General features: G+C 38.7%; 1 protein-coding gene across 8 annotated transcripts in view; it reads left to right on the top strand.

The window, feature by feature from the left end:
* nisch (nischarin) overlaps nt 1–22,965 on the top strand; it is a 53,424-nt gene that overhangs the window by 10,975 nt on the left and 19,484 nt on the right. For 6 of the 8 annotated variants that reach the window (XR_005943508.1, XR_005943507.1, XM_041191255.1 and 3 more), the window contains exons 4-14: nt 278–326; nt 1,447–1,610; nt 2,173–2,268; nt 2,934–3,029; nt 4,045–4,197; nt 7,516–7,584; nt 11,272–11,457; nt 16,328–16,456; nt 17,134–17,247; nt 17,729–17,837; nt 21,137–21,258. Coding sequence is in view for 6 of the 8 variants with exons in the window: in XM_041191255.1 (XP_041047189.1) it covers nt 278–326; nt 1,447–1,610; nt 2,173–2,268; nt 2,934–3,029; nt 4,045–4,197; nt 7,516–7,584; nt 11,272–11,457; nt 16,328–16,456; nt 17,134–17,247; nt 17,729–17,837; nt 21,137–21,258 (1,287 nt within the window). In the remaining 2 variants the exon portion in view is untranslated. Of the gene's footprint in view, nt 1–277; nt 327–1,446; nt 1,611–2,172; nt 2,269–2,933; nt 3,030–4,044; nt 4,198–7,515; nt 7,585–11,271; nt 11,458–16,327; nt 16,457–17,133; nt 17,248–17,728; nt 17,846–21,136; nt 21,259–22,965 lie in introns of those variants that run through there. The other 2 variants (XM_041191258.1, XM_041191254.1) reach the window with 2 other exon arrangements.

Raw genomic sequence — 22,965 nt, 5'->3', positions numbered from 1 at the left:
GAACCAGGGCACGTTTCTGCTTTCAATATGCTACAGTAGTTTTGAAGTACAGTACAAAAGGTGCAGCTAATCACTGGCTAAGCTACCTAAACTATAGAGAGAGGCAATGAGTGCTTGCATCTGCCACAGAGCTGACTTGTGCCTAAAATCTTTTTCATTTGTAGAGAGCAGAAAAAGAATGAACTTTGGAAAAACGTCGGACTGTTAATATGTAGACCATGGTTGCACAGATGTGAATCTTTTAATTTGGTTCTTAGACTATTGTGTTCTTTTGTAGGAGATAAATGGCATTACAGCTGCCCTTGCTGAGCAACTGTTTCACAAAGGTATGGTTTTTAATTTTGAATTTTAAAGGTCTTGACATTGTGGGTTGCTATTGAAAACTCCGTCTGCCTGGTTTCCTTTTTAAGACTGCAATAATTTCAGCATGCTAATAATGAAGCATGTACGTTGAAATCTAGAATTTTAAGTTATGGATGAAATGGAAAAAGGCTGTCTTTGTAACTCTCCTGCCAGGAAACAAACTCTTGTAACTGATCCCCCAAATTTTTCACTTCCACTTTGTTACGGATGCAAGATTTTTTTTTAATCTAATAAGTGGGAAAAAGCTACTCATGGGTTTTCCTTAGCTAGAGCCAGAATTTAAAGTAATTATAGTTGTCCTGTGATTAATCAAAAGTTTGCAAGCAACCACAATTACTTAGATTTGTCTTATTAAATCACTTCCCCATGGAAAATATTTGAGTGGTAGCCTTATAGGAATTAACAGCTAAATCTTCACAATCGCACCCTTAACTAAGTTACTGTGTTATTATGGATAATGCCACGAGAGATCCACTGTATTTCATGGAACTTGGCATTCATGTGACTGGGTAAGAAAAATGGAGCAGATTACTTAACCGAGAATTATAAATGTAATGAAAACAGAAAGTGCTGGAAAAACTTAGTAGGTTTGGCAGCATCTATGGAGAGAGAAACAAAGTTAATGTTTCGAGTCCAATATGACCCCTCTTTGTAAATAGAAGTCCTGAAGAAGAGTCATATTGGACTCAAAAAGTTAACTCTGTTTCTCTCTCCATGGATGCTGCCAAACCTGCTGAGCTTTTTCAATGCTTTCTGTTTTCATTTTGGACCTCCAGTATCCAGACTATTTTGCTTTTATCATAAATCTTAAACCTTATCTTACCTAAACCTAATCTAACTTCTGAGCTTGGAATTCTGTTGTACAGAAGCTTGCTTATCTTGGCATGGTTGTTTGTTGGAAGAAGGGACATAATTTTAAGAATTAGCCTTACTAGTTAATCAGAGTGGCAGGAATAAATGCCTTTTCAGTAAACTTTACATCCATCAATCAAAAAATCAGTCATACATATAACCCAGCTTGCATTTTTTTCAAGTGGTAAAGTGTAATTTGTCTACAGATGTTTTTATATTACATTTTTATAGGTGAGCAATTGCTCTTGGCGGGTGAAGCTTTTTGTCTTAGACCACTACAGTTGTATGCAATCACCCAACAACTGAGACTGGCGAGTCCCACCTGTGCGAATGGTGATGCCAAGACTGACCTTGGGCACATCCTGGACTTTGCTTGTAGACTTAAGTATTTAAAGGTAAAAATCTATTCTCTTAAAATTGTAATTGTAAAATCTAGCATATAACTGGCACATTTTGCACTGCCCTTTATGGCTTGCAAATTTTGATTTGTGCCAGTTAATGTCCTGGTGCAACAGTAATTTTAATTTGTTGCTAATAAATGTTGCTGTGGCTCAACCAGTAATTTTAATATTTCAGGAAAGGAAAATATTTTATTGTAAATTAGAGAATCTTATTATTTCAAAATGTTTCCTGGATAGAATACATTTAGCATTCAAATGAATTATTTTAAACTTCTGTCCTTTTTGATCAGGTAGTTTTTTGAGGATGGCATTGACCCTTCTTTGCAACTCTGCTTTCCAGATGAAATGCTTTGATTCTATTTTGTATCACTTTGCACAAAACTCAGTTGAGATTGAAACTTATCATGTGGGAAAGAACCCCTTTCATTTCCCTGTAGCACAAGAATGCTGAGCTTTGAATGCAATATTGCCTTTATTTTTTAAAAAGTCACTAATGCCTCTTCAGTTTCAAATTGCGAAGGACTATAGATCTCTCAATGATTTTAATTTCTAACAGATAACAGGCATCAGAGGATCTGTTGGTAGCAGCAATATTCAAGAGCATCTCCTTAAATTTGACCTGTCAATCTTCAAGTCTGTTCATCAGATTGAGGTGAGTGAAGGAGAAGAAATAATTTAGTTGACTGTTTCTTTTTCTAATTTTTTTTACAAAAGCTCTCCAAATTACTTATTTCTTGGTTTCCAGTGAAACGAAACGTAATGGGAGGTACAATATACGTGGCAGGGTACATATGCTTAAGGAAAGTAATTTCTGGATGACTTGAGACAAATCTTTGAACAACTTAATATGTGTCGCTGGTTTGCATGAAATAACATCATGCAGTTTGTGAGGAAAGAACCAAAGTGTTGTTTGGTAGCACAGAGCATCAGTATTGCTGAAAAAATACATTTTGTCAAAGTTTTTCATCTTGCATTCATCAGGGCAATCGCAAGAATACCAATGTCAGGGGAAGCAACAACTTTATTCTGTATGAGAAGAGAGTGCTGATTGGTTGGCAAGTGGACTCTTGTAGAAGTGTTAACTGGTACATTTCCCATGGCAATGCCTCTACCAATCAGAGTCCACTTGCCAACCAATCAGCACTCTTCTTATATAGAATAAAGTTGAAACCTTGGAAAAAGTTTTATTTGCATATAAATCTTGTTTCACACTCCAGTAATTTGGAAGCTGTGGAACAAATGTTTAATCTAGCCTCGTTTATGATGTACTATTAGATTTTTTTAACAAAATTTAACATTCATATTGTGTTGTTATAGATAAATAACTGTGAAGCTAAACAGATTATTGGACTTCCTTCCCTGAAGAACTCACTGGCCACAATGAGTGTAGCTTTTTCGACTGCTTCAATGAAAGTATGCATCTCATTTTGTATATTTGTGTGTGTATAGTAAGCATTTTTTTGTTTCTATTTATCCCTTCTTGTCTGAAGGTACGTAATCATGTTGTGATATGGTTCCATGACTGTGTTCCAGACTACTGGCACCTTTATTTTGCTGCAGGGCACACTGATTAGTAGTGAAAAATGAAAATACTGGGGGTTTATTTTGGTGAGAGGGCGAAAGTAGATACCAAATCACTGCCTATTTGAAAGTCTATTTTTAACCAGCACTTTTAGAGCTAATTGATTACAATGATTTAAACAGGTGTATGTTAGACACCTATCAGTTTAGCACTCGAGTGCAGATCAGAAACAATTTTTGTGGAGCGGTAAATGTAGCTTCCATGCACCCATTTCTGCTGAAGGTGTGAAATGTACTGGCTGACAGAACGGAATGTTTCACTATGGCTTGGAGAGCAAGGGTGAGGGCACTCAGGTTCTCAGTCCCATCACTGGAGGTCCTGGTGAGGGAGGGCCAGAGGAGGACATCTTGAAACTGCAAAGGTGTGTAGGAAGGTGCCAACATTGCCCTCCAGCAGTTTTATATATATTATATACACCAAGGATTTTGACCCAGCAACAGTGAACAAATGGTGGTATAGTTCTAAGTCTGAATGGTGTGTGGCTTGGAGGGGAACTTGCAAGTGGTGGTATTCCTGTGTGCCTGCTACCCTTTTCCTTCTCAAGACTCGTGTTCAGCTGGATAAGGTTGTTAATTGAAGCACTTGTTAAGAATAGAGATAAGTACACCAATCCATAGGACTGAAAGACTAGAAGATCAAAATGGCAAGTTGCAATTTAGGGAAGTTAGGAAGAGGCAATTTAAAAATTCTGTGATTACATCCTTTTTTACATTAGGAACAGAACCATGTTTCTTTTTTATAGTTGAGGAAATGCGCTTTTAAATGGGGAATTTTTTATTTGTGTAATTAAGTGATGCCATTCTCCCACTCATCAGTTATTTGATAAAGTTGATTTGTTTTAATCAGGATATTTTGGTGCCAGAGGCTTCTGAATTTGAACAGTGGGAGGTGGAGGGGATGGCATTTGAGCATCCAGTTGCTGCTATTATCCCAAGATGGAGCATGCTGACCACACTTGATATGAGTCGTAACCAGATATCTAATATTGATGAATCTGTGGTAAGATATTTTTATGCATTCAACTCAAGAAAAGGCTATTGAGTGCATATGTGGCCACTCTCATATTTCAGTTGACTACGTTCTGTGCTCCCAACCATCCATTCTTTTTTCTCTTGCTACCCTGCACCTCCAGAGAAAGGCAAAAACAGGAGTTTGCCAAATTCCTTCCCAACCCTTCATGAGAGAAGCATGTATGTTTCTGGGCTAATTGAACAGGTTTATGTCACATACAAAGGCAAATTATTGTGGATAAGACTGTTTGAATCCAAAATTTCTAATGTTATTTGCCTCTTGAAAATGACTTTTTCCTTTTTTTATATGCAAGAACATTAAGGAGGGGTTGAGAAAAGAAAACCAGTTTGCAATTAGGTGTAAAACATATGCATAGATTCTCAAAACATTATTTTCTTTTACAATATCTGACCGTTTAGGTTGAGCTGAGCATACGTCTGGTTCCAATTTTAAATTTAGAGTGCGGAAACTCTCTCACCTTTTCCAAATCTACATGCTTGTACATAGATTTGATAAAATATAGTATAGAGATGTAAGAAAATCTGAAAGACATTCCTGCTTGATTGGCACACCCTCCACAAACATTCGCTCCCTCTGCCGACGCACAGTGGCAGCAGTATGTACCATCTGCAAGATGCACAGCAGGAAGTCACCAAGACTCCTTAGACAGCACCTTCCAAACCCTCAATGGTTACCATCCAGAAGGACAAGGGCAGCAGACGCATGGGAACACCACCACCAGGCAGTTCCCCCCCAAGCCACTCAACATCCTGACTTGGAAATATATTGCCATTCCTTCACTGTTGCTGGGTCAAAATCCTGGAACTCCCTCCCTGACAGCACTGTGGGTGCACCTACACCACAGGGACTGCAGCAGTTCCAGAAGGTAGCTCACGACCACCTTCTCAAGGGTAATTAGGGATGGGCAATAAGTATTGGCCTAGCCAAGGACACCCACATCCCATGAATGATTTTTTGTTTGAAAAATGGTGGTAAATTATTATTATATTTTTGAAAGGCTCCCAAGCTTTTGTAAAGCTTGCTGCTCATAAAGCTTATTACTGTGTGGTGTGACATTCTAATTGTCCATTTGATCTCTATATAGGCATAGGAGAATCAGGGGTCAGCTGGTAACCTTTTTGTCCATTTGTAGTGAGAAGTGGCTTTGATCTGCTTTCTTTGTTGTCAAGTGGTCACATTCCTTCATTGGCTATGTAAAGCTATTGACGCTGCCTAGGATACAGCTCTGGACAATACTCTGGGCCTTTGCAGCTTTTGTGGTGTATTCTTTATGTCTGTGCAATGCAGATTCTAATTTCCAAGCATTAAGATAGCTGTTGAAATCATTTTGCTTGTCCCTTGCACTTCATCCTAGTAATAAAATTGGTGGAATTCGAAAAGTTTGTAGTTTAGTATAAACTAGGGTAGCAAATATAGTAAAAAGTAATTTAAAAATAAAGGGCAAAATTACAGGATGAATGCAGTGATTGAGGATTTGGACATTAGTGCACAGTGGAACAAGGTGGGAAGTAGCGGTTTCACGATTCAGCTGGGTTGTTTTTGGCCTTGTGTCAAGAAGTGAGCTGCTTGCTTCTCCTTAATGGGAGTAATGAGATGTAGAATCGTGAGTGAAAATTAAGGACTTGTGCCAGTAATTGGGGAATAATTAATCATCATCAGAACCCAGATCAGATGGGCATGTAGCACTTATGACTGACAATAAAACCCCTTAGGCGATAATGTATTCAAACGTATTTAAAGGTGGACACTGCCTGCGAGGTAGGCAGAGTTTCATGTTCAAGGACTCAGGCATGTACACCACATACTGGGAGAAAAATGCACAAGAACTACTTGGGGAGCAATTTCCTTTGAACAGCAAAGAACACAGGACAAAAGGCAAGCTAGAAAGACCAGGCAATCTCAACAAAATAGGACAATTCATCCTTTGCCTGCACCATTGGAAGCCATGCAGACCTGCAATCGGATTCCACAGCCAAATAAGAACACACAACAGATGATTTTGCATTGAATGAAACTGTTATCTTTGATAAAGAAGGGAAACTAACAATGAATTATTCTGGGGAACATTACCTTTTATATTGGATTGGTGAAGGATTCCAAGACTATTTATAAGATTTCATATCCATGTTACACCACAGTATGTAATGGAATTTTTTTTCCTTTTCCCGTCAAAAAAATTTGAAATCGCTAGTTCCTTTTATTCCTGTTGTTTAAGATGTTTCTTACCTGGTGACCAGCCCACTAAAAACCTGACAATTTTCATGAGGTAAGATCAGTATTTCAGGTGAAATGTCCTTCTACTAATAGCAAGTGACTTGAGACTTGCTCCTGGGCATTGACACAAAGCTAGCATGCAATTAGGAAGGCAAATTGCATGTTGGACGGATTTTAAGGGAATTGGAACACAAGAATAAGGAAATCTTGCTACAATTGAATAGTGCTTTGGTGAAATCACACCCGGAGCACTGCTAAGTTTTGGTCTCCATTTCTAATGATATATTTGCATTGGAGGCAGTAGAGCAAAGGTTAACCTGCTTATTTCCTGGGATGAGATAGTTGGCCTATGATGAGAGACTGAATAAATTGGGCCTATAGTGCTCTTTGGGTTATTAGAAGAATGAGAAGTGGTCTCATTGAAACATACAAGGTCCTGAAGGAGCTTGGTATGGTAGACACAGAGGTTGTTTCCCCTGGCTGGGGAGTGTAGAACATGGGATCATAGCCTCATGATAAGGGGCTGATCATTGATCACAGATGAGAAATTTCTTCTCATAGAGAGTTGTGAATCTTTGGAATTGTCTACTGCAGAGGGTTGTTTAAGGCTGAGATGGGCATGTTTTTGATGTCTCAGGAAATCAAGGGATATTATTAGTGAGAAGTAAAGTGGATTTGAGGCAGGAGATCAACAATGATCAAATTGAATGGCAGAGCAGGCTCGAGGGACTGTATGGCCTGGTCTTGCTCCTGTTTCTCATGTTCATATGTTACAAGTGCTGTTCTAACATCTAATTAGCAGGTATTCTTCAGTACCTTGGCATAATTAGTCTGCTTGACTTTTTCCCAATGGATAAATAGCTGGCTTCAGCTTCACTCCACCCAATTAACCACGTTGTGAAATAGTGCATTATGTTAAGCATTTACATGCACTGCAACATAGTAGTGTATTGATTACATTATTCTTGTTTTATGTTAGCTGTTTTGAATTTAGCAGTTTATGTTGCTTTATTATCCAGAGTTGCTGTGCATCAGTTTTGTAATGAATGTTTTTGTGCATCTGTTTTACAGAAATTAATACCTAAAGTTGAATTTCTGGATCTAAGTTACAATGAAATAGCAGTAATGGAAAACTTGCAGGTAGGACAATCACTGAATTGTTAGGAATCGTGTAGAACCTGCAGTGTTTGCCAAATGTCAAAAACTGCTAATCACTCCGTACCCTCGAACAACCAGTGAATCCTTTTTTTGTGGTCAGTCTGTACTGTTGGAACGTGAAGCCAATTGATAAGCATGGCGCTTTTGTAAATAACAAAAACAGCTTCTAGTCATACAGTAGCATTTTTAATATAGAAAGCCTTTCAAGCGGTGTCAGGAATAAAATGGATGCTCAAACCAAAGAATGAAAGAATAAGATGGGCAACCAAAAGCATGGTGACAAAAGCTTTGTTTTAAAGACAACCTTATGGGAAGCATGGTGAAAAAAGTTTGATTTTGAAGACAAACTTATGGGAAGAAAAGGAGTGGAGGAATGCAGTAGTTTTTGGAGGGAATTCCAGAGTTTAGTTTCCAATGATGGGGTTAGGGTGAAGCGAGAGAGGGGGAATGCCAATGTCATTCAGTGAAGGTAATGGGAGAGCCAACTTTGTTGCAAAATATGGCATAGGCAGCAGAATTCTGGATAAGCTGAAGGTTAGAGGGTGGAAAACAAGCAAATAAGATAGCAGAAAACCAAAGAGCAAAAATAATTTCCCATGATAAGCATTAGTAAGAACAAATCAGAACTAGCGTGGCATAGACTGAAAAGTCCCAGTCGAGCAGCAGAAATTGAGCATGCAGAAGCATGCTAGATAGTCGAATAAAGGCAATTCGGTGAATAAAGTGAATCTCAGCTCAATGCGTTTTTAGTTCAATAAGGAAAAGTTCCATTGCTGAATCTAATTTTAGGAAATGAAGTACCGGATGTAACACAAAGGACCGATGACTCTAATAATTTATATTAGATATAAAAAATGAAAAGGAAGGAAAATACTGAAAAGGTAAGATACTGGTGGAAGGAGGAGGAAGCCAATTTTAAGGAGAAACAATGCATCAGTCTTACGTAGATTGGAAAAAGATCTGGCCGTTAAGATGTTGGGTAAACAGTGGGAAATGTTCACAGATTAACAAACATAATTAAGGTTGAGTATTTGAAGAAAAGTTCCTTTCATGAATGGAGAAATTAAAATTAGAGTTGAGGGCATAGAGCCAATCTAGAGAGTGAAAGAAGGAAAAGGGCAGCAGATGCATGGGAACACCACCACTTGCAAGGTCCACATCTAGCCACATACCATCCTGACTTGGAACAGTATCACTGTTTCTTCACCGTTGCTGGAATCCTGGAACTCCCTAATAGCACAGTGGCTGTACCTATACCACATGGACTGCAGCAGTTCAAGTAGGTGGATTACCACCACCTTCTCGAGGGCAATTGGAGATGGGCAATACAAATGCTGGCCTAGCAAGCAACGCTCACATCCGTGAAAGAAAAAAAATCCAAAGCTAACATAAAAGATCAAATTGTATTTAGAGGGGGAAGCAAAAAATGGTTGAAGATCTGAAGAAAAACTGATAAGTGACAAAGAGAAATGATGTTTTATAAATATAGTTATAGGATAAAGCCAATTAAACATGAAAAAGGGTATTTTGTGGCAGATGAAGGAATAAAGGAGATCCTAAATGAATATTTTGCCTTAGTTCTGACAGAAGAATTTGGTGGTGAGGTTTAAAGCCTACAGGAGGATTCTGTGGAGTGGAACAGTTAGATGGTGTAACTATTGATAAGGAAGCAATACTCAAAAGGGATAACCTGAACAACTACAAACTAGTCAGCCTAATGCCAGTGATCGGTTATCTTCCAGAGGTCAAAAGGATGAAATTAATAACTGCCTGGTAAGATATTGTTTAACAGCCAGCATTGGTTTGTAAAAGGCAGGTTGTACCTCAGACATTTGAATTAAGAAGAAATTATGCATTGTGTTCATAAAACAAATTCAATGGATGCTGTATTTCATCGATTTTCAGAGGACATTTGTCATGGATTTTCAAAGGACACTTGTCATGAATTTTTAGAGGACATTTGATGGTACTGCATAGGAAGCTTGTTACCATTAAGGCACACTAACAATGTAGCAGTGTGGTTAGGAAGTTTATGGTCTTTTAATTAAGTTAATCTGTCAACTAAGTTGATAGATGAACCTGCTCGAAAGCCCACCCTGCCCCATAAAGTGGGCGTAAAGGATCCCATACCATTCAAAAAAGAACATGAATCTGTGCTGGTTTTCCAGGGCTGTATGTTGAGACCAGAGATTTGCTTGATATATAAATGCACTAGATTTGGGCCTAGTAGGTGCAATATCATTTTTTAGACACCACAAAGATGTATCAGGAGGGCATATGGAATCACAGAATTATTTTGATGTTGGATGAACGTTAATACAAGGAAAAATATGTTTGAGTGATAAAGTAGAAAAGGCATAGACACTAAATGGTTAAATTTAAAAGAAGTAGAGTCTTGAATGTTTAGATAGACAAATCTTCAAATGTAAGAGGGTAATTTCCTAATGCTGTTTTTTTTTTGGCAAGGTGAACCTCCTCCCCACACCACACTTACCAAGGATCCAGCGTTTTATAAGAAAGAAGAAGACTTGCATTTATGTAATCCTTTCATAGCCTTGTGTGTCAAAGTATAATACAACCAGTGAATGGTAGCCATTGTTATAATATAGGGAAATGCAGCAGGCTTTTTTTTTTTGCACAGCAAGGTCCTACAAATAGTAACGAGCTATGTGACTGGGTAATCTGTTTCAGTGATGTTGTTTGAGTGACATATGCTGGCCAGGACAACAGGACAGCTTCCTGTTCTTTTTTGAATGGCATGGAACCCTTTATACCCACCTTATGGGGCAGACTAGACTTTGGAGCAGGTTCTGAAGAGTTCTAGTCACATATTTTATGTTAATGCTTCTAGTTTCATGGGAGGGCATTGCTGATTTGTTTTCTGATTCTAAAATGATCACCTTGGTATTGTTAACCTATTTGTATGATTTGTTTTGATCTTCAGTTGCACAGTGCTTTAGAGTGAAACTGTTCATCAGTTTTGATACTGCTACAGTTTCAAAAATTACTGTAAACGGACTAGTGGGTGTTTCTTCACGTTTGTATAAATCAGACTTGTTTAAACTCCCAAAGTAATTTATTCAGATGTTTATTAATTACACTAGAAATCTTCCAGTGCTGCCCACAATAATTAAAAGAATTTTTGAAAAAGAGCTCAGACGTGATGTAGCTTTCTTTATGATATGAAACAAATTATTTTGTGGTAGAATGTTATTTGGGAGGACTGTTAGAGATAATTAAGGCAGCAAGAGTGAGGAGTTGTAGGATTGCGAGCTCTTGTAACGATGCTTGGGAGAGGAGACTTGTTGAATAGAATGAAGTAGTGAAGGGAGAAGATAGTGGTTTGCTGATGCTTGGAGGAATCTTAGTGCTGAGTAATGAGGAGTATGGATGTTTGAATGGAGTGCTTTTTGACAGTTTAGCTTGCACGGAAAGTAAGTGTATGGATAAATGTGTGACAATAGGAAGCATGTGAGATAGCAGAATTGCAATATAATTGGCTGCTCGTTATCTCCATTTTATAATTAAAAATTGTTGTGTCCTTGATATTGTTGCTACTCAAGCTAACTGCAGTGGCATTAAATTTGTCTTTTGTTCTGTATAGTTTAGTAATGCAGTCCCCTTGCTGGCCTGATCTCATTCTAATATGTTTTATGTTTCTTTTTACAGCATCTCTATAATCTCATTCATTTGGATTTGTCATACAACAAGATCACATTATTGCAAGGTGTTCATACAAAACTTGGAAACATCAAAACTTTAAATTTGTCAGGAAACCAATTGGAAAGTCTGTCAGGTCTTAACAAACTTTACTCGTTAGTTAACTTGGATCTCAGCAATAATAAAGTATTGCAGGTAATTTTGCATGTTTGGTCATTGTGTAAGCTTAAAAAGAATTAGATGGTTTTACTAAATGTTTATAAAGATGTGGTTAGATTTCCACTGTAGTTCGATTCTGGCCACCATACCAGTGGGAGGATGTTGAGGCTTTAGAGAGGATGCAGAAGAGATTTATTAGATGGTACTAGGGAGAGTGACTTTGGTTACATGGAGAAATCAATGTAGCTATATAACAATTTATATAATGCCTTTACAAATGAAACATCCCAAGCCAATTTTACAGGGATGTTATAAAACAAAATATGACACTGAGCCACACAAAATATTTGGTCAGATGATCAAATCTTGGTCAAAAAGACAGGTTTTATAGAGTGTCTTAAGGCTGGAAAATGAGATTTAGGGAGGGAACTACAGAGCTTAGGGCCTGGGCAACTGGCTGTATGGCCATCAGTGGTGGATTGATCAAAATTGGGCATGTTCAAGAGGCTGGAATTAAATGAGTGCGGATATCGTGGAGGGTTGTGCATCTGGAGGAGACTAGAAAAATGGAGAGGCAAAGCTTTAGAGGAATTTGAAACCAAGGATGAGAATTTAAAAATAAAGTTGCTGCATGATTGGGAACCAGTGTAGCGAGCTTAGTGGTAATACATGAATGGAACAAGTTAAGACACGGACATCAGAGTTTGTATGACCTGAAGTTTATGGAGAGTAGAATGTGGGAGGCCAGCCAGTAATGCATTGGAATGCACAAGTGGAGAGGTAACAAAGCATGAATGAGAGTTTTAAGAGTAGATGAGCTGAGACGGGTTAAGTTGGGTGATGTTAGAGGTGGAAAAAGGTGGTCATAGTGAAAACGTAAATATGAAGTCAGAAGCGCCATCATGATGGGCTTGATGAAGCAGTGGGTGGAAGATATAGCCAGGAGGGGAGGCTTCATTCAAGGGAAAAGTGTCATCACCCCTCAGTCTGGTTTCTGTTAAGGCCACGATATTGATGCAGTCGTCCATAACAAACGGACGGCAAGAGCCTTGTTTCAAGTGAACTGCCATTCTGGAGGGAGCTGTGCAGAGGGGTGGTGAGAACTGATCAGTTGACAGAGTCCACAGGATCAGCAATGGGAGGGGTGAGTTAGACAGGAAGGAGATTGGCAAGATTAGCCCCCATTGGGCACACCGGACAGGAAGTCAAGAGAATGGGATGGGCTGTTGGTGTTGCTGCTCATAATGAGCCTGTGCCGAGTACCTTGATGAGCCCTTTGGAGGATGTCAGGGTAGACGCAGAGAGAACCTGTAGGCTTTCCTAAGAGGAAGTCAAGCCTGAGACAGCAGCAAGATCACAGGAAGACCAAGGAGCGCTGAAGAGTTGTGGTAAAGAATAGGGAGGACAGATTACCTGAGAGTGGAGAAATGAATAGAAGTTAGTGGAAGAGAGGGGTCTAGGAAGGGTAAGGGGAAGTGAAGATTTTTTTTTTTAAAAAAGCATAAGTGGAAATAGTGATGGTTTCAGGCTGGTTGCGGCAGCTTTGGGGGGAAGCTCAGGCTACACAGGCCTGGTTACATAAAAATTAAGATACGTAAAAACCCAATAGTAAATGGGTGATGGAAAATAGATAGGAAACAATAGGAAGGAGTCCAAAGTTAAAGTCAGAGGTCCCATGATAGGATAACAATGAAGTAAGTAGGGTGGTTTCAGCATGGAGCATCGATTAATTGTTGTCCGTGGTGAGTGAAATGCAGAAGCTATATGAGGGTTGAGTAATAGACGACCCACTGATGATGGTGTTTTTGAGGGGATAAGGATGGCGATGGTGTATAGAGTCTGTTGCAATATCATAAAGATGATGGCAAATTTGGAAACACCATAAAATCCAGTAGCAGCAGAGGTATGCTCTTCAGCCCAGGCAAGTAATTTTCTGGCTAGGAATAGACTGAAGCTGAAAAACTAGTATAACCAATGGTCAATCACAGGCTCAGCAGGAGATTGAAGTCTCACAATCACAGCAGCGTTGGGGGAAGGACTGTAAACTGATTAAAATATATTTGGATCCTTAGAGTAAAGAAAGTTAAGAGGAGACTTCATGAAGTTCAAAATCATGAATGGTTTCAATAGTTTCCCCTTATTTACTAACCAGAGGACACATTCCTAAGGTGTTTGGCAAAAGAACTAGAGCGACATGAAGAAACCTTTTTTTTTAACACAGTGAGTTGTTGTCATCAGGGATGCATTGCCTGAAAAAATGATGGAAGCAGATTCAAAGAAACATTCAAAAGGATTAATCACAGAATCACAGAATCTCTCAGTGCAGAAGAGGCCCTTTGGCTCATTGAGTCTGCACTGACACGTAAGAAACACCTGACCTACCTACCTAATCCCATTTACCAGCACTTGGCCCATAGCCTTGAATGTTATGACATGCCAAGTGCTCATCCAGGTACTTTTTAAAGGATGTGAGGCAACCCGCCTCTACCACCCTCCCAGGCAGTGCATTCCAGACCGTCACCACCCTCTGGGTAAAAAAAAGTTTATCCTCACATCCCCCCCAAACCTCCTGCCCCTCACCTTGAACTTATGTCCCCTCGTGACTGACCCTTCAACTAAGGGGAACAGCTGCTCCCTATCCACCCTGTCCACGCCCCTCGTAATCTTGTACACCTCGATCAGGTCGCCCCTCAGTCTTCTCTGCTCCAATGAAAACAACCAAGTCTATCCAACCTCTCTTCATAACTTAAATGTTTCATCCCAGGCAACATCCTGGTGAATCTCCTCTGCACCCCTTCCAGTGCAATCACATCCTTCCTATAATGTGGTGACCAGAACTGCACACAGTACTCCAGCTGTGGCCTCACCAAGGTTCTATACAACTCCAACATGACCTCCCTACTTTTGTAATCTATGCCTCGATTGATAAAGGCAAGTGTCCCATTTGCCTTTTGCACCACTCCACTAACATGCCCCTCTACCTTCAGAGATCTATGGACACACACGCCAATACTTGAAGGAAAAAATTTACAGGACTTTGGGAAGGAACAGGGGAGTGGGAATAATTGGATAGATATACTACAGAGTCGACATAGGCAATGTGGGCCAAATAGCCTCTTATGATGCAATCCATGATTTTGTGCTTTTCCAAATTCATGGTCATGGGGATTTTCATTTCTGGAATTAAGGTAGTCACTAAAATGACATTTTTTCATTTGTATTCAGTGAGATTTTTAGTGCTATATTTTTTTTCATAATAGGAGTAAATGAGAACCCATTAAGTGATAGTATCAAAAACAATGGGACAAAATCTTTAATAAACCTAGGCCATTCAGGAGCAAAATCAGGAAGTACTTTTTTTTGCAAAAATTGTGGTCCACATATGGAATTCTTGCCCCCCACTGCCCAAATGCCATGACAATTTGAGTTTTTCAGGATGGAAATTGATAGACTTTTGGTAGGTAAATTTATAAAGGGATATTGAACAAAATCATGAAAATAGATTTGAGGTACAGATTAGCCATGATCCACAAGCAAAATACTGCAGATACCGGAGATCTGAAATGGAAACAGTTAAGTGCCGGAAAAAATCAGGTGTGGCAGCATTTGTGGAGAGAGAAACAGTGTTAACATTTCAAGTCCAATATGACTCCTCTTCCGAACTGAAGAGAGGAAGAAATGTGATAGGTTTTATGCAGTTGAAAAGGGGGGTAGGTTCAGTGGAACAAAAGGGAAGATTGGGGATAGGTTAGAGTGTGGTGGAGATTAAATACCAAAGATGTCATTGAACAAAAGGCAAAGGGAGTAATAATAGTGGTAGTAAAGAAACAAAGCATTGGTCCAGAGTAGATGTTAATAGAAGAAATTCAACTCTATTTGAAAGCAAAAACTTGAGAACAAGATACAGACTGGCGTTGGGCGGGGGGGGGTGCATCAAAATGGAGGTCTGAGTTCATGGCCTGAAGTTGTTGAACTTAATGTTGAGTCCAGAAGGCTGTAAAGTGCCTAATCAGAAGATGAGGCTCCTGCAGGTTGTGTTGGGCTTCACTAGAATGTTGCAACAGGCTGAGGACAGAAGTGTGAGCATGAGAGCAAGATGATGAATTGAAATGGCAAGTGGCAGAAGGTTGGAATCATACTTATGGACTGAGCATGATCTAAGTGGCAGAGAAGGCTTGAGGGGCTGAATGACATATCCCTGTTTTGTTCCTTAATACAAATAAATTTAAGTCTACCCTACAAAATGAAAATGGCTGCTGTTAGTTTAGTAAAACAAGTGGGATTGTGTCAACAGTGTGGGTTCAGCATATTTCTAATAATCTTGCCTTTCTTTCTTTGGAGGCCTTTGGTTTTAGGCTTCTGGTTTACCTGTTTCTTAAAAATAATTTTTATTTATATATTTCATCGATAGCTAGTCAGTTTTGACATGCCATAGTGAGTTTTAGTCATTGCATCTATTACCATAAATTATTCCAATTCCTATATATGGCAGCAAATTTAATATTTTTCACTTGAATTCTCGATGTGACTTATTTGCTGAAAATGTGCTTCAGTGTTGTCCTGCCAACCTGTCCATCTCCGTTTTCATGCAGTGTTCTGTCCATTAACCTGAGACATCTAATTAAGGGGAAAACCTTGATCACTGTCATATTAAGTCATATTCAGCACTGTTATGTTTTGCATAGTGTGTGTCTTCATGCTGTACTGATAAAACTGCTCTCCCATTCAATTACTAAATTTAGGTTTGTTTGTTTATAGCTATGTATTTTCTATACCTGTGTGATACTTTGTGGGGCCAGGTGCATGTATGTTCTATGCTCAACCACCATAAGCTTGGCTGCCCAGAGCAGAAAAATGTATCTCTATAGAAAGTACGAGTTGTCCTTATGTAAATAAACTTTTTCAGATTGAAGAAATCAAAAACATTGGGAATTTGCCATGCCTCGAGAAGGTAATTCTGAATAACAACCCCCTGAGCATTATTCCTGATTATAGAACAAAGGTGCTTGCACAGTTTGGAGATCGAGCTTCAGAGGTAAGATTGAAATAGTAATCATTGTATGAATGGAATGTGAGATGTGGAATTTTTTAAAAGCTACTCTCCATTTATACCATCCTATTGAGATGGCAGTTAAAAAAATGAATAATTGCAATTTAAGTATTTTGTAACTATTTAGATCCTAAAATGCATTAGTATCTGTAAGCAATCACTTGGGAAAAAACGTTTTTTTAAAAACCAGTCTGGTGTTATTTTGTCTTTTAATGAAATTTATCATCATTCTTATCATGTATTTGAAATTTGATGACACTGGAGTTTCTCTATGTAGAGCTGATCAATTTTCAGAGACTCTGAAACCAAGAGTCATAGGATGAAAATAATATGGCAATAGAATCTACCATGGTAGAATTTTGTCCTTGACCAAAAATTGTTTTAATGACATTTGAGATCCTAGAACTCATATCTTTGAAATATTATGTATTGAACTAAGTATTTGCCTTTTTTGCCTGTGCAGTTTTGTAAAACAGTAAATCCGATTCAGGAAATTTTGCATACCTGCCTCTAATCTTTCATTTGAGGTTGCAGTTTCCTTTTTTGGATCAAACATTAAGTTGAGACTTCTGGGTTTTCAGTAATGTTTCCAAGCCTGTGTTACCACAAAATACTGCCAGAAGTCCTCCCAAGGTTTACTTGTTTTCTTGTGTATCTCCTAGGTCTGTTTAGATAATACTGTTACAACAGAGAAAGAACTTGATACAGTTGAGGTGCTAAAGGCAATTCAGAAAGCCAAAGAAGCAAAAGGTCGAATGAATATTACAGATAAAAAGGTGAGACTACAGTAATAAAACTTGTTTCTAAGTTCAACTTTGTAATTACTTTGGTATTTAGTGTTTTGAATGGCTAATACTACGATACCATCCACTATAAGCATTAGGATTCATGCTGCAGAGGTATCATGAATTACATCGAGTTTTGCTTTCCTTCCCTGGTGCTCTTTGTAATTGGTGAGTAATCAGCGGGGGACGTTTTAGGTGGATTTGGTATCCTCCTTCAGTTTGAAGTTACCTAGGAGGCAAGCTAATTGTTTTTAAGTTGGATTTAGGTATCTATAATCTGAACAATAATTCTCTAAATAATGGAATTTATCTAAAAATGCTTTTGATGGATGGAAGGGAATTGCTTGTTTCAGAATGTATTAGCTCTTTTTTTACTCTTATTTCCCGTTTTCTTTCTAAAATTAGTACTCTGACTCCGCTACGTTAATCTTGGCATTGTGTGTTGTCTTAAAAAAGTACATTTTTTTGTTAGATCAGTGAGGAATCGAGACTTGCTGCTCCAGGGTCCAAACCCAGCTGCTTTTCTTATGCTGCTTGTCCTTCCTCTCCTTTGCTGCACCATGCTGCCAGCTCCAGCCAAGGTAATCATGTATGTATCGGGCTGCTGGTGTGGGCCATTTCTAGTTCTAGTGCTTGCTTGTCTGCATTGGTGTGCGTGCGTGCATGCATAAAAGAGATAGACCACTGCCAGTTGTGCACAAAATATTCCAACTGCAGTTATTGTACCAACTGTATTTTAGGCTTTGTTTAAAAGCTAGGTGGATTGATAGATACTTGAAAATTATAGTTTTTGTGGTGGTCATAATTTATCCAATTTTTCCAGAAATGGGCACCCTCTCCGCCTCTCACTCAGCACTCTACTAAGGAGCTTGCTGAATAGATGGAGAGGTTCTTTGTACCTTTAATACCTAAAAGGACTGAAGTATTTTTTTAGGGACTTCGCTATCTTTTAAGCAGCTGAATTTTTAACCCATTTTACAATGTGCATGGCAAGCAGGTACATATGTTATCCTTTGTAACTCTGCTCTAAATGTGTTACTCAATAGAACATAACATAAGAAATAGGAGCAGGAGTAGGCCATTTGGCTCCTTAAGCCTGCCCTGCCATTCAGTAAGATCATGGCTGATCTGCTTCAGGCCTCAACTCCTCTTTCGTGCCAGCTCTTCATAGCCCACAACTCCCCGATATTTCAAAAATCTATTTACCTCCTGTTTAAATACTTTCATTGATTGAGCCCCTGCAACTCTCTGGGGGAGAGAATTCCAGACAATCACTACCCTCTGAGAGAAGAAATTCCTTTGCATCTCAGGTTTAAATGAGTGTCCCCTTATTCTGTAACTATTTCCCCTAGTTCGAGATCCCCCCACTAGTGGAAATATCTTCTCAACATCTACCCTAAGCCCCCTCAGAATCTTGTATGCTTCAATAAGATCACCCCTCATTCTTCTTAACTCTAATAAATATAGGCCTAATCTGTTTAGCCGTTCTGGATAAGTCAACCCTTTCATCTCAGGAGTCAGCCTAGTGAATCATTTTTGAACTGCCTCCAATGTCAGTATATCCTTTCTTAAATACAGGGACCAAAACTGTACACATTACTCCAGGCACGGCCTCACTGACACCCTGTACAGTTGTAACATGACTTCCCTATTTTTAATCTCCAACCCCCAAGTGATACCGGCCATAATTACTTTCTGCACCTGCATGCTAACTTGTTGTGTTTCATGCACAAGAACACCCAGCTCCCTCTCTACTGCACTTTTTTGGAGTTTCTCTCCATTTAAATAATAGCCTGCCTTTTGATTCTTCCTACCAAAGTGCATGACCTCACACTTTCTCACATTAAACCCCATCTGCCAAGTTTTTGCCCACTCACTCAACCTGTCTATATCCCCTTGCAGATTCCTTATGTCCTCATCACAGCATGCCTTCCCATCTATTTTTGTATCGTCAGCAAATTTGGATACATTACACTCATGCCCCCTCCTCCAAGTCAGTAATATAGATAAATAATTGAGCCTGTAGGATTGATCCTTGTGGCTAGTTGCGTCCACTAGTTACGCCCTTCCAACCTGAAAAAGACCCATTAATCCTGACTCTGTCTTCTGTGTGTTAACCAATCCTCAATCCATGCCAATACGTTACCCCCCAATACCATGAGCTCCTATTTTGTGCAATAACCTTTTATGTGGCATCTTATCGAATGCCTTCTGGAAATCCAAATACACTACATCTACCGGTTCCCTTTTATCAACTCTGCCTGTTATATCCTCAAAGAACTCTGGCAAATTTGTCAAACATGATTTCCCTTTCACAAAACCATGTTGACTCTGTTTGATTGTGTTAAGCTTTTCTAAATGTCCTGCTATTTCTTCCTTGGTAATGGACTCAAGCATTTTCCCAATGACAGATATAAGGCTGACAGGCCTATAGTTTCCTGCTTTTTGTCTTCCTTCTATCTTGAACAGGGACGTCACATTAGTGGTTTTCCAATCTGTTGGAACCCTCCCGGAAACCAGTGAGTTCTGGAGTATGAGTTTGAATCTTAACACTTGAATATTATCTTTTGGTCTTCCATGAGCGAGACAGAACAGGGAAACCTGGCTCCATGCTCTCTCATTTTGGTGAAGTCACTTCCCTGGTTTCTGCTGATTCAAAGAAGTGATGCCAATTTATTCTATGCTAGTTTGTTTTGTCATATTTCTCCTTTGCTTCCTCCCATTGCATCACCTTTTAAAAAGTGTTTTACGCTGTGCTTGAGTATGGGCTTTTAGAAGTATTAGCTTCCTCAGGCAGATTGTTTGCTTGAGTGGACATTGCTCATGAGTGTGCCTAAACAGTGAATATTGGAAGGCTGTTTATTTCTGGGATGTCATAGTTGAGCCTGGTGCTATTTAGGTGTCAATGGTGGCTGAGTGGGTAGTATTCTTTCCTTTTGAGTTACGTTGTGGCTTCAAGTCTCACTCTAGAACTTGTGCACAAAAATCAAGGCTGATGCTCAAGTAGCAGTAGTGAAGGAATGCTGCACTGTTGGAGGTGCTGTCATTCAGATGACATTAAATTCAGTTCTTTCAGGTCGATCTGACCTCACTTATTCAAAGAAGTGCAGGGGAGTTAACCCCATTGTCCTGGCCAATATTCATCTCTCAATCAATATCACAAAAACAGATTATCTGGTTATTATCACAAAGATGTTTGTGGGAGCTTGTTTGTACAAATTGACTGCCATGTTTCCTACCTTATAACAGTGACTACGCCTCAAAAGTACTTAATTAGCTATAAAACACTTCGGGTCATCCAGCAGTCGTGAAAGGTGCTATTTAAATGCAAAACTTTCATTTCTTGATGTTTGATAACTACAGACATGTATCATAACAGTGCTCAGTAAGGTGGGGAACCCTTGTAACTTTTAAAAAAGTGTTTCTCGTATGAACCCTTGTAGCTTTTTAAAAGTATTTCTTGTTGACCCAGTGGCAATGGTTAAACTGTTTGGTATAACTACATGTAGAACTATTGATGGAGTTTTCATTCCAGTTTTAAGTTATTATCACCAAGCTTAAATTAATTTTTAAAAATCATTTGAATCACTTCTTAATACAGAAGATTCCTGCATGGCTGTAAAGGTTATAGGGCTTTCTGTTGTTTTTGCATGAACTAATAAAACTCATGTTAACCTTGTATTGGTAAATATTGAAGGTAATGTGACCAAGTTAATTAATTATATTTTTAAGTACCTTTTTCAAAATACAATAGTGCAGCTGAGATCAACCCTCTAGTAAAATAATAAAAGGAAAATTTGATGCTTATTGGCCATGCATCCAATCTGTGCTTTCAATTTTGCTATCAATGCATAATTCTAGATTTTCATTCCTATTGCAGAAATAGGTACTAAATCAGCCCTAATCAGCAATCTACATCAAAATGACAGTTTGACTCCTATGACTTCTACAATTACCCAGGGATGCTCTAAAACAGCAAATATGCATGAAATCAAGAGCAAGGTAATGTTATTGCACCTATTTCAAAGTTGATTGCTGACTGGTAGAAATTGAAAAGTGTTGTAATTGTCTTGTAGGCTGTTTTTTAATGTCAATTGCTTTGTTCGATGTAAATGCTTGTTATGTATGTCTTCTGTCTTTTAATTTCTCATGAAATCACTGCACTCAGGAAGAATATATTGGCCTTTTGAAGGGGTGCAGTGCAGATTCATCACAATGATACAGGGGTGAAAAGGGATATTCTCTTGCATAGATAAGTTGTAGTTAGATGTTTAAGATTTTGTAGATAGAGGAGATACTATTTCCCTTGGGGGGGGCACTCCAGAACAAGGGGGCATAACCTTGAAATTAGAGTTAGGCTGTTTGGGCGTGATCAGAACCACTTCTTCACAAAAGGGTGGTGGAAATCTTGAACTTTCTCCTCCCCTCACCCCCAAAATAGCTGTTGAGGCTAAGTAATTTGAAAATTTCAAACTTGAGATTGATAGATTTTTGTTATGCAGCGGTATTAAGGGATAGGAAACCAAGGTGGATAAGTGGAGTTAAAATGCAGATCAGCCATAAAAAATGGTGGAACAGTATCGAGGGTTGAATAGCCTAATTTATATTCCTGTGGGTGAAGTCAAGTGAACTCTAATCCTCTTTAGTAACTGGGTCTGATCAGATTTGTTTTCTCTTCATTCTCTCGTCTTTTGAAGCAGAAAAATCCTTTGCTTAACACCTTCTCTGCAGGTCCATTAAGATCAAGAAATCCTGACACTGAGATGCTGCCCTAGCATGGTCTGGTAATTTGCTGTGTCAGAGAATCACATTTCACTTCACTTTTTTTTTCAGTGGTTACAGTAATTGCACATCAGTGCAACCAGGTTGAAAACATTAGTGGTGATCAATTTTGATTATTTTCCCTCATTTCAAACCTCCCCCAGTGGCTGTTCCCCAGTGACATACATGTTGCAAAATTTGATTGAAACCTTTTACTTGTTAAATTGTAGAACTACTCTACAAATATTACTGGGTTTCACAATCAGAACTATATTGCACAGTGCAACTATCAGCATAAGTCAAGTGCCCCATTGTTTAGACTTGCATCTGTTACAGATTTGGGGTTGGGTCAAGGCTATTGTATCCACATTAGCCAATCAAGGTATTGCAAAGATTTAAAACTAGAATCTTCCCCTTTATAAGAAACGGTGGTAGAACAGATTTTAAAGGCATTTCATTTCCTAACAGCCCGTCGTATTTCAAAATAAACTCTTAACCTTTCCTTCATTCATTTGCTGCTGATTTTCCAATTACTGCCCCCCAGTTCTGAGTTACTAAATAGAACTTTTCCTCTGTTTACCTTATCAAAGCCCTATACAATTTGAAAGTCAGATGTCCACTTAACCTTTTTGACTACTTTAAGGGAAGGAGCCAAGTTTCTCAATAACTAAAGACTCTCATTGCCGGGATGATACTAAGGATCTCTTTGCAGCTTCTTCATGACCTTTGACATCTTTTCTAAGATTGGTTTCAATTTATTTCAAACCAATTTCAAAATTGGTTTGAGTCAAACCAATTAAACTAAGTTAACAAAATCAGGGATAAAGTAAAAGCAGCCCCTTAGAGGGAAACTGCAAAAACAAAATTTAAAGGAAACCTATCAACATTAAATCAAAATGTGATCAAAGGGGCCTAAAAAGCAAGGTGCACAAAACTGGACACACTATT

Source organism: Carcharodon carcharias, chromosome 7 (genome assembly GCF_017639515.1).
Source record: "Carcharodon carcharias isolate sCarCar2 chromosome 7, sCarCar2.pri, whole genome shotgun sequence".
NCBI classification, from domain to species: Eukaryota; Metazoa; Chordata; class Chondrichthyes; order Lamniformes; family Lamnidae; genus Carcharodon; species Carcharodon carcharias.
Note: the sequence above shows the minus strand (reverse complement) of the source record. Positions and strands in the feature narration are given on the sequence as shown.